This window comes from Clytia hemisphaerica, unplaced genomic scaffold (genome assembly GCF_902728285.1).
Source record: "Clytia hemisphaerica strain Z4C2 unplaced genomic scaffold, Clytia hemisphaerica genome assembly, whole genome shotgun sequence".
Taxonomy (NCBI): Eukaryota; Metazoa; Cnidaria; class Hydrozoa; order Leptothecata; family Clytiidae; genus Clytia; species Clytia hemisphaerica.
Genome location: NW_027104297.1, coordinates 2,447,578 through 2,460,288, shown reverse-complemented (window position 1 = coordinate 2,460,288; position 12,711 = coordinate 2,447,578). Strand labels below are relative to the sequence as shown.

The window sequence follows — 12,711 nt, the reverse complement described above, 5'->3', positions numbered from 1 at the left end:
TCCAGAAAAAAACCGTATACCCCCTGTTGAGGAGGTCCACTTCCGTTCCAAGGGGGTAAAGCTTGATATGTGGTGGTTTTCCATAGGGAGATAATTGGAATTCCATGGGGTTAGCTTTTTAAATCCTACTGAAATTCAGAAATCCAGAGAGGTTTAGACCTGAAATTGCTTGGAATTATTTCCAGCCACAGAGGGATGGATCTTTTTGGAAAAGCCCAATTCGGTTCAGAAGTATATAATGACAACCTTTCATCTCCAGAAATCCTCACTGAAATTCTTCGATATTTTTCGATATTTATCTTATTCCCAGTGGAAAAAAGTATTCTTGATTTTGATAGATGTGACGTTGACGAATAATTGTCAAAATTTTTCTTGTGTTTTGATGTATAAAGAACAAAGATAACAGAATAGTCATTTTTCAATGGAATCTCTTTAGGTGATCAATCTCATAATCTTCAACTTTCACGTTTAGAAAGGGCAACGGAATATAAAAAATCATATAATTGTTAACTTTCCGTTCCTATTCGTTTTCATTTTGTTTTAGAGTCTAGAGTTCGTCTGAGTCTTTTCTTTCCTTGAAGCCGTGAATACAGCATGCGTATTTTGATAAACAAATTTAAGTAAAAGTCACGAAAGAGAAATGAGAAGAAATGCAATATCAAAATATATTACAAGAATGGGCTTATCTTACTGTAACCATATTTTCAAGGGCTCTTGATTTGTCTGAAAAGTTTGTTATTGTTTTGTCGCGAAATTTAGTGGGGTTAAATTGTCGAAATTGTCTGTGTGGTGCATTTCTACTGGTAAGGAGGAATTTGTTTCTGCAACTCCCTTTTTATTTAGGCACAAATGCTTACGTTACCCTTCGTCTTATCTGTACACAAATCAATATCTGCGGAAATTTCAAATTCATTCCACAGTTCTACGTTATTTGTGAGATCCGTACAGAGTACCAGACGTCCCGGAGGATGTATTTTAAGAGAATTTAAAAAATGGTTACGCAATTTTGCAATAAGATTGTGGAAAATTTAGGAATTTGTTTACCGCAATGTTTATGAAACGTTTTTTTTCGAAACCATAATGGCGCAGTTCAAGATTTCAAGAGAGTACATACGTCGAAGGTGTCTACAATGTTCTTTTACCAACAAACAAAATGAGACTTTTATTTAGAAATTACGGCATCTGCAGCCGCAAAACTCATGGTATTTTTGCTTTAATTTTGATGTTACAGTCACTGATGAGGTCGTTTATCTCGACCACAAACTAAGTACTGAATGGTCTTTGATGGTGTTTATACCACGCTTTCGTTAATCTGGTGCATAAATGACAATATGGCATTACTGGATATTTCAGAGGGACATCTAGAGAAAAAATTTATCTTGAGCTAGGTGTTGAAAGTCTAGAGGACAGGCGACTTAGCCGCAGACTTACCTTATCGGGGAAAACTTCGTCGGGGAAAATTTTCGTCGGCGGGAAAATTTTCGTTGGGGAAAAATATTCGTCACTTGCTGGTAGTTGGTAAAAGCATTAAGGCCGGGGAAAATTTTCGTCGGGGAAAAATATTCGTCATTTGGCCAAAATTTCGTCACTTTTCCCCGACGAAGTTTTCCCCGATAAGGCATTCTCTTCTATAAGGAGGCCCCCCAGCGGTTTGCGTGATGGCGTGATTGGGAATTTCTTCTTGCGTGATGGCGTGATTAGAGATTTTTTTTGGCGTGATGGCGTGATCAAGATTTTGGCGTGATGCGTGATAGGGCAAACGTTTGAGGCGTGATGCGTGATTTGGGCTATTTTTCGCTATTTTTTGCGTGATGACAGGGGGAGGAGGTTGATGGAGATGAAGATGAGGATGCTGGTGGAAGACGGTGGATTAGAACTCCTTTTGTGCCACCCTTTTGTTGAACCGAACGATATCGTGCTTCCTTTGTTCCTTTTTGTATTAGTGAGTGGAATAACCTGGACAAGGACATACGAAATCTGCCTTCAATCTCTCTTTTCAAAACCGCGATAGTCAGATTCTTAAAACCCAATGCCATTTCGGTTTTCAGACTTGATAACAATAGAGGTGTGGTTCTAGCTTAACCGTTTAAGCGCCGACTTCAGTCATCTTCGGGAACATAAATTCAAACACAATTTTGCAGAAACAGTTGATCCTTTTTGTAACCGTCGAAATAACTGTATCGAAACTACAAAGCATTTTCTGATGCATTGTTCTGATTTCTCCGATGATAGACATGTAATGTTTGACAGCCTTTTTCAACTTGACATATGCTTGCTACCATTAAACCCAAGAAGATTTTCCAAAATACTTCTCTTTGGGGATTCGAATTTTAGTAAAAACTTAAATCGTGATATATTAAGTATAACCGTAAAATTTATCCAAGATACCGATCGATTCGAGGGTCCGTTGTTTTGATTGTTCACAATGCTCAATTAGTTTGTTTTTTGTTTAATTTTTCCTTACCTTTCTATTGTTTGTTTTCTCGTTTTTCTTTTTATAAGGTTCCTCTCTCCTGGCGGTATAATCTAGCGGTTTTTTTTGCGGAAGGGCTGGAACCTTTTAGTGTTTGTATTCTATGTTCGTGTCATTACTTATAAATAAAAAAAACTAAATAAAAATATGGCATAAAATGTCCATGATATATTTGATGGGTTTTGAAATGAGGAAAATTTCTCCTGATGGGGAATGACTTCAAAATTAACGACGGTGCATATCTTAATCTCCAGAAGTAGTTATTTGGGATTTTGAGCGGTTTAATCAAGGTAAAGTTAAAGTCAAGTCAAGCACAGAACTCTGTCATCTCATCCAGGCCATCAAAAGCCTGAAGCTGTCTCCTAATCTCCAGTTGTTGTCGATGAGTTATTTTTGTAAGTAAAGCAATTTTTAATTCACCAATTTTTGGTGGGTGAGTTGTGGGTAAAAATTGCCAGCAATGAAAGATTTATTACGATGTTGTGGATTTATCGAGTTTCTCTTCAAATTGATGATAAATGACAGTGCATTGGTTTGACCTTTTGGCCTTTACACTGTAATTATGGAACTGTTGATGAGCTGAAACTATCTGATACATATAGTCATAAAGGTGATGTTGTCAGGTGAAGTTTACTTTTTGGTAACTTGTCGTTCATTTTATCCCCCCCCCCTTGTGAGCGGTATCGCTTCCCTGGTGATGCAATAGCCTTGCATTAAGAGCTTAGCTTGGACAAAATGAACGTTTTTCTAATAATAGTGTTGTTATATTCTTAGATGTTTTTTAATGTACATGATCATTACGAAAGTAGCAGTTTCTTATGCGAAAGTTTTCAGGCTCCTGAAAGGGACGTCTGGACGATTATGTAAACCTAAGGAAAAATTGAACCTGGAAAAAGATGAAAAGTAGATTGAAAGAAGTGGGAGCCTATTGTTTACCAAAGATGAAATTGTTCTTCAACAATCATTTTCCAAATACTATTCATCTCATTTGGTCACTGAGACAGGGGTGTAAGCGGACTACAAGTGTTCACTATGCTCAGATACCAACGGGAAGAAAAGTAGGATCATCCACCGTCTAGTTCCGACTGACTTGCAAATTTGAGCTACACTGAATACTATATTATTATGAAAAATTGATTGAAGAATTTTCAGACTAGCGTCTCTTAAGAATATTTTCACTCTCACATTTTTCGAGAATATCACAATGACATGTTCATTTTTATAGATAGCATATAAATAACTAATTGTCATATTATCATTTTACTTGGAAACTGGCCAACACTTTTAATTATCGATAATTAAACCCTTCCCCGCCTCTTTTTTGTCACATTAGGTAGGTTTTTGACACCTACATCGTGGTTAAAAACTTGTTATTAGCTGACGTTTGTCATTGGATAGAGGTCAGTACAAAACGAGTTACTGAACCAACTATATGCCCTATATGGCGAGAACATGGTAGCCAATGGAGGTGGTGCCCTGTCAACTTCTTTATCAAGTTGTTCTCTCAATCAAGTTTTAAAGTCCAGCATAGGCGTAGCGAGATACCCAGCAAAATTTATGAGGGAGTGCAGACGTTTATGACATACTTATTATCTTTTGATAAAACAAAGACAATAATTACAGTGTCGTAAAAACCGCTCTCATCCATAAATTTCGCAGGGTATCTCGCTACGCCTATGAATGATAACATTGGATTGCAACAGTAGCAGAAAATTTTACTAACATGTAAACTTTCATAACTCGATTTAGATTTTTTCGCGTGAAATCCCAAAGGGGAGTGATCTAAACTATCGATATTTAATTTAATAACATTTTGGCTTTTTTTCAGCAATTAAAAATATTTTTCGAAGTGATTGAATTGTCGTTTTTTTTCAAGGCTATAATTATAGCAGTCTGTAAGAGGCGGAGTCACTTACCAAAAGTTTGAATTGTCTGTGTATCGTTAAAAACGCACAATCAATCAGAACGCGATGTAATAAATCATTTGCTTTGACTCCACTAGTTTTCAATCACATTGTTTTTCCCACCATCTTTGACATTGTTGAAATATTTATGTTTTGTAAGATGAAAATGGGAGGATTGGAATTTTTATTTCCATAGATCAAATTTGGTGATATGAATGTTAAATCGTAGTTTAATCTCTTGGATGGCACGCGTAGTTGGTTATTTTTAAATCGTATTTTGTATGGTCGATCCTTTATCGATTAGTTATGGAGAGGATTCAGTCTAGAACAACAGAGTGAGCTGGACAAAAGGCACATCAAGACGAGAACGCGATATCTATTCTATAGTCAAGTAAATCTGAGTTCAATTGCTGGAAAATGGCTCTATCTTTGATTTAAAGTTGAAGCATTCTAATTCAAAGTTCTACTATTCGATACGCTTCATTATTCGATATTATTGAAAGTCACCGTCAACAAGAAACTCTCATAAACGATGCTCTCCTATTTAATACGATCCCTTATTCGATGAAAATACATATGGAAATCGACTTAGAGAGCGTCAACTGTATTTGGATTTTGTTATATCTTCGAAATTTTGGTGTCATTCACACCGTTGACGGAGAAGACGAGAATTTGTGAAGTCTCTTTATGATTAAGACGGATGGCAAATGTTTTTGGTCGATTTTCGTGGACCAGCCGGGTCTGTGATACAGGGGTGAATTATGTATTAGTTTGTTCAGGTCTGTTCAAACTTTGATTAAAGTTTTTCTCATCATCGATCTAATCATGGCGTCTGTCGTAAGTACGGCTTTAATCACGGCATGACGTTAAAGTAATAACCGACTACCATTTAGTTTGAACAACTGACGTCTCATTCTCGATATCACGTTCATTTAATTGATTGACGACTATCAAGTGTTTAGGGATTCACTTCCAACGTAACCAACTAAAAAGGGGGCTGGCTAAAACTATTTGTTTTATAATTAACATTAGATATGTTTCAAATGATCGTAAAAAGCAATTAATTTACGTTAATGGTATACAAGTATCACTAAACACTTTAACCACAGGAAAATAAAGAAAAGTTAGTTATATTAGGAAATTCTCTTCATTAATCATGTACACTTTGCAGTATTTAAGCCATGGCACTAATGGATTCTTCCTGCAGTCTACTTTACGCGCCTTTAGAACAAGGTTCGACCATTATATTGAGAGCAAAAGAAAAACAGAAGTTACTTTACAACACTGTCTCAAATGGCTGATGTGTTTTCGCTATTGGATATCATTACTCTCGTTGCATGGGTGATGCGAAAGTCGATTTGTACATTGCTCCCCGCTTAAAACTATAATTGTTGACTCGGTACTTGCCAAGAGTTTGAATAACTCTTGCACCTGGGACAAATTTTAGTGTAGCTTTTTAGTATGTCGATCGGCCAACCGTAAGAGCAGAAAAGGCTACTTGGTATGTGCCTCGAGGATGTATTTGGCATTATTGTTGTTTTCCTTCGTGCAAAGTCCGTATATGTTTTTATTCTTATTCATGGTTTTTTAGAATGTTTGAAATTTTATTTCAGCCTATATTTGGTTGAAAGATCTAGAGTAGGAGAGTGTTGTTATGTCTTCGGCCCAGTAAATGCGGACACACCTAAAAGTTAATCTTAAACATAAGCAGACTACCGAGGAAGTAAAAGTAAAAGTAGAGTGTGTCTATTTGAAATTAAAATTCTATTTGGAGACAACAAGAAAAAAATTACATTTATTAAGAATGATACTGATTTCTGGAGGACGCATTAAAGCTGGCAAAAATACTTCTAGAAATTGTTGAATATTCTACCATTTCATATTTTCTATCTTCTTTTCTAGCAAGAAAAGAAACAAATAAATTTTAAACAAAGATGGAAAACAGATCAAAATCAGGGGAAATTTTTCTTCTCCTTCTCAGTTGTATCATGTTGGTCATAAGTGCACCGTTAAATGAGGACAAGCCATTCCAAGATAATTGTAAAACCATTCCTTTTAACATGCCCGTTCATGAGAAAGGATGTGAAAAGATGTATGTTCGAAACAATTATTGCCGGGGACTTTGTCATTCGATCATGTTCGACAGTGGGAACAGTCAAAACACTTGTCGCATATGCGTCCCTAATGAACATTTCAAGAAAGTTATCTTCTTAAAATGTAAAAAGATGGTGGATGGTGTTGAAAAAATGGTTCGAGTACCTCGTGCTATTGAGATTGTGAAGGAATGCTCCTGCAATAAATGTCCAAACATTAAAGGACATTTCTGGAAATGAACAACTTAAAAAAGAGAATGAAATGAAAGTTGATGTATTGAACGAGACAGTGAAACACTGTTTGTGGAAAAAGCAATCACGAAATCATGATATTGAATCACATGTCTTTTTTCACAATTTCCTTCAATTGGGTTGTCCAAGTCACAATTTATCAATTTTACTATCGACTTGATCCTCCCATGGAACTTAAGATTGTATGTGGACTGTATTCAAGCAGTAAAGATTCAAAATATTTCTGATGTTCAAAGAATTTGACGAAAACATGAAATTAACGCAGATAATCTTTCTTAAGAGTACTAAAGTCTTGGCAGAAAGAAAATGTTGACATCGCTCGAGGTGAATTCTCTGTTTTGAATGAACATTGCACAAATTTCAAAGAGAATTAGAAGTGGTCAGAGATTTTACGGATTCTGCTGGCCGTCAAAATGCAGAGCCATTCGTCGTACCATTCCATATCTAACAAAATGATCATTTTATTAAAAAAGAGAATTATATATTTTTATGTGATGTTAATAATTTTTGTGTTCTTTAAACATTGTATACAAAGTACCTGTATTTATTATAAATATTTATTTGTGATATAAAATATAGATTTCAAGCCTTACGTAATTACTTTTCCCTCTTCGGTTTTTATCTGACATAAAGATATCAAGCAGATATTCAAATAGGTAAAAGTTCGGTTATTAATATAAATCACCGAGGGTAAATAATTTCAATAACCAACGAAAACCTATTGAATATATGTTTTATTATATACCTAGAGGAAAAAAACAAAACACTATTCCCGAATTGCGATTTTATGCTCTCATCATATTCTACAATGATCTAATCCCATTTTGGGGGTTAGGAGTTTTGCCTACAACGTCAGTTTTTTGGCCATAAAAACTTCCCAAAAAAGTTTCAAAATTCTATCTATACTTTCGAACCAATCACATGCAGTTGAGTCCCATGAATGATGTTACGGGTCATAAGGCGTTTCCCCCTACTAATATATCAAACTCGTTTGAGCTCATCCCAAACCTGGAAGAAAAAGATCAAAGTGATCCACCAAGCTTGGCAGATTCTTTTACGGAGAAATGAACTTTATACTGAAAATATCAGAATTGCTCGGACATTAATTCCACACCACCTGCCTCAAGGTGGACTTCCAGTGGTGGTAAAAATTCTGTTGTTTCTAGCTTAAAAAACGGCAGTGTGGACTGCAATTTCGTCAATTCAATCTCTTTTCCATAATTCATGATGATGTGTCCAGTAAGTTATACCAGGAACACTTATCAAAGTCAAGGTCTTTTTTGACCAAAATCAAAATGGGGTTACATAAGGCCTTTTTGTCTTCGAAAGGGGCTAATCAAAACAAACTACACATCCCATAGTTTTCAATTCAGAGAGGCTACCTCATACTAAAAAGTTCCCTTTTGAAATCTTTCATCCCGGTTAATTTATGGATGAGTTTTGGTCATCTGCTCGAGTATCCTATCAATTTCGTTTTTCCACACATTTTCTTCAACAACCCTAACCCTTACATCATGCAATTTTCAAATAGGCAACCTTCTTGAGTGTGAATTGCATAATAATACTTTGGTGCAATTTATAAAAATAGAAGTTTGCTATCGCGTTTGCTATCTTTCTGGATAGAATGCTGACTATTCTTGATATGCATAAATTAAGATTACGTCCATTCCCCCCACATCGGCAACACCCGAAAACACCGAAATTTGACTCCGATATGAAAAATGACGTAATCTTGAATAATACATATCAAGAATAGTGCGATTTTTGTACGTATAAATCAAATTGCAGGTATGAGCCACTAAATATATTATGTACGATCGCTACACTACTGAATTCAATATTTTAAAAATCCCTACAAAAAGGGCTACCAGCTACCGTGAAAAGCACAGCTCAAAATCATATATTTACGCTGTGCCGACGAATCGAGATTCTATTCATCGCGCAATCAGCAAAGACAAAAGTAACCATGACGACCATCCAAGATCTTGGATGAGCGTCATAGTCGATATTTTTATTCCCGTCGTTGAAAACACAACTTACAAAAAGTCATCAATGCTTTGTAAAAAGAGTCAGTGATAGAGAATCATAACATAAAGTCTGTCTATTATTTCGATTCAATTAAAGTGACATTTCCATAATTAAAAGTTTAGTAATTACTGTTATACATTTGGGGATCATGTAAAAGATTTCTTTCGAAATAAACTCATTTCAACTACGCTTGGAGGTTTCTGGGGAATTCGTAAATAGTAAACTGCATACTGATACAGTCTGCTAGACATTAATATGGTAATATTTGCTCTTCATCTTTGATTTTTTCTACAGTGATTAGATTGACACATGCGCGATAAAATTTCTATTATTTGTCTTCAGAGGTTACTATTTTCTTTGAAAACTTAACCTCTGATACTCAGGGTAGCTACCAGCAGTTTCTTGCACTAAGCATGTGTTGTATTGTCTGGATAACCATAAACATATAAACGACTGGACATCCATCTCCTTTGTCTTTTTTTAGAAAAGGCTACTAGCTTCATTGCCGCCTCGTTAAAAGCATAAAATGAAACGATAGATTTTGATGATATACCACTTGGGAATACCTTGCTAACAACGCCAAAACTTCGACAGAAGTCTCTGTTGTTCTACTCTTCTCAAGTCGTTTATCTATATCATAAAAAAGATAACAGAGGCAAAATCATCGTCAGCTTGTCAAAACTGCGACTAATATTTCTAAGTTTTGACTTAAAAGTGTCCAATAATTTTAGAGAGTGTCACATTCTAATTTCGATATTCTTATGAAACAGGCTCTCAACTTTAGCAAGCTATTTTATTCAAGTCATACAAAAAATTATTGGAGTGAAAAAAGGGATTCGAAAGTATACAAGTAGTTGAAATTCTGCATTTTAGAGTTGATAAAATATATTGCAAACTTGTGAAAAAATTCGAAAATAATCTTTTGTTCATTAGGAGTAATGTTCAAGCTCTAATCAATCCTTTTACCTAAATAATTCAAAGAAATTAAATTATGACGGAATATTGTCGGATTTTTCATACCAATTTTGAAATACAGGCGGCAACGAAGCTCGCTTCAAAGAGACAATAAAAGATAGACGTAAGTATGTAAGTTTTTTCGATGATACTTTATTTGCGATGAATAGGTTGTGGTAAGAACAGACGACCGAAATATTTGTTGACATCAAATATACTTTTTGCAGCTATTTCATGTGAAATTACATTTGCAACAGTTATTGAGCTATTTCCGGCAGGTTGAACAATTACAGTATTGCAGCGTTGATTTATGTATAGTTTATTTGTGGTGGATAGGCTCTAATGGACAGTTATTATCTATGGAAAAAAACTATCCATCAAAATAAGACGTTGATTATCTTATTCCATCAAAATAAGACGTTGATTATTTTACCGCCATATTCTTGCACCATTCTCCGAATTTACAAATTTGAGAAACTGAAATTTTCTACAAGTACATTTCTTGTAAGGGGTATATTCTTGCAAAAGTATGTACCGTAATTTTCCGAATTTGACACATGTCAACAAATAATTATTGGACTCTACACAATAACAATAAGATAAATTTCTGAAAGCACTGATGGTGATTTTTTTTTGACTTTTTGCAGAGGTGTACGATAATTTTTCGAGTGATTTACCCCTCAATAACAATAAGATAAATTTCTGAAAGCACTGATGGTGATTAGCAAATTGAAAGATTCGTGAAAATGGAAATTAAAGTCTATTCACGATAAGTGTGCACTCTTTTTTCATTTACCTATAACTTTTGAAGGAATTCTTCAATCTTTATAAATTTGGTATTATCGGAAAGATATTAGTAAGTGAAACAATTTGGATATTAACATCCTTGGTTGAACAGGCTCCTCGACTATGTTATGGAAAAATAGAGAAAGGTGAATTTCTTTATTCTACCGTTCAAAATACGCATCAACAAATAAGCTTCTGGGTAAATTTGGTCAGCATCTACACGTACTGATAACTCCATTTGTCCATAATCAATGCAGATTGCATGGATGGCCTTTAGTTAAATATTGCCATACAGGGTGTCCCTAATTAAAGTATCGAGTTTGAACATGCGATTGAGTAGAAAAGTTTGTGTGTGTTATCGCTAAAATATAAGAACGTTCTCCATCACACAGGCTTATTACAAAAGGGAGTTACAACGTATAAATTAATCGAAATGACAAAGAAAAAAGAGGGAGAGCTTAAAATACAATTTTGTGAACACGCACATAAAACTTTCTACTCATAGTTGTGTTTCGACTCGATACTTTAATTAGGGACACCCTGTATAGTAACTCGAGGTAAGTGTCGATAACGACAACGTAATGACTTTTACGACATTTTTTTACAATTCAAATTTTCCAAATGTTCATTGCTAGCAAACTCGTAAAATAGCAATAACCTAGCTAGGAGTGCTTTCTATGAGTTGCTAAAAGACCTACTCTAATACGTTCTGTTTTTCCCTTAAAGGGACATAACAGTACTTGCGAAAATTGTAAACAAACTGCATGCAGCGGATACAAAATCAAAACAAATGTCACATAAAAAAATCAAACCAAGTATGGCTAATTTTGATTGTTCAATTGTTTTACAAGCTTGTTTTGGACACGTGATTTTAATTGTTCTCTTTAATGACACGTGGTTCGCGCAATGTTTACACTTTACTACTTTTATGTCCCTTTAAGTTCTTGTTTCGAAGGTCACAGCCTCATTGCAGTCGAAAAACCCTATTTTTGATGATTTTTCACTGCAACGGGCAACTTTGTGAGACCCATAACTTTATATGCAATGATTTATATGAAAAACAGTTGTATATTTTAAATCAGGAGGCTTCAAACTACCTCGGTACCAAAAGTTGAGTTTATAGCACCAAAGGATAAAAAGTTTTTCTTCTTCATATTTCATCTTCATTTTCTAGAATTTCTAGAGCAACTTTTCTCACAAATTAAAGTGCTCTAAATTATCTTCAAATATTTCGATGGTGTAAAATCTATTACATTTGAAATATTCGTTGAAAAATGGCGAGTAAAACAAACTTTAGTGTACATTTAAAAATATTTGACTTAAGAGTCATACACCTGGAAAGGTTGGTTTGATGATACCTGTTAGTGAACCCTCGTCGACGCTTTTTGACCTTAAAGCTTTATGAAAATCTAGACAGACAAGCATAATATGCACGAAGTAAACTTGCCAGAAAATATTAATAAAGAAAATCTTAAGACTGGCACAGCTGCTTAAAACAACAATGAAATTCCATTCACTTACCAACAAACACCCATCAATCAAACAACCACCCCCAGCAGTCAAACAACCACTCCCCCCAGCAGTCAAACAACCACACCCCCAGCAGCCAACCATTTTGGTTTGTGCAATATTTAGGTGTCCCATGTTCTTCATAAGAAGTTGTTTTGTTGACTCAGAAAATTTGCAGAAATTAGTTAAGCGATGATTTCGAAGATGGTTGTTCAAAACATTTCGCAAAAATTCCGGATGAGTGCTATCCGCTGGGAGTTAATCACCATGGCAATAATTTCAAAACGAGCCAAGTGATGTTCGTAACGTAATTTATGAAAAGGTCTATCTAAACACCCACGGAAAATGATGTTGTATAATGGGCTATTCCAAAAGAAATTTATACAGGGTTATGGACAACCTTTTCAACAACCCACTTAACTACAAATGCTTGGCCAATTTCAACGTTCCGAAGCAACTCATCTTATAAATGGTACCTGTAGAAATGGTGCTGTAGCGGGAATAGATGTTTCGTCTGACTGGTATCGATAACTTGTTCATTGACCTTTTAATGAAAATCATTTCCGAGACTAAACTTAATTATAAAACACTTTACCTATCGTTAAAAATTTGCAAAGCCTACTCGGCAATTACCGGTTTATTTTAATTTCTAAAATTATTGCCAAAAAACGCAGCAGATTACATTAACATACCGCATTTTCTGATAACAAAG

At 35.0% G+C, this 12,711-nt stretch overlaps 1 protein-coding gene across 1 annotated transcript; it reads left to right on the top strand.

Moving 5' to 3' along the window:
- The first annotated feature begins 6,311 nt into the window (after window positions 1–6,311).
- On the top strand, window positions 6,312–6,710 carry LOC136817265 (cerberus-like). Its single transcript, XM_067073597.1, has one exon. The coding sequence runs from the start codon at window positions 6,312–6,314 to the stop codon at window positions 6,708–6,710; it is 399 nt and encodes a 132-aa protein (XP_066929698.1).
- Window positions 6,711–12,711: the final 6,001 nt, after the last annotated feature.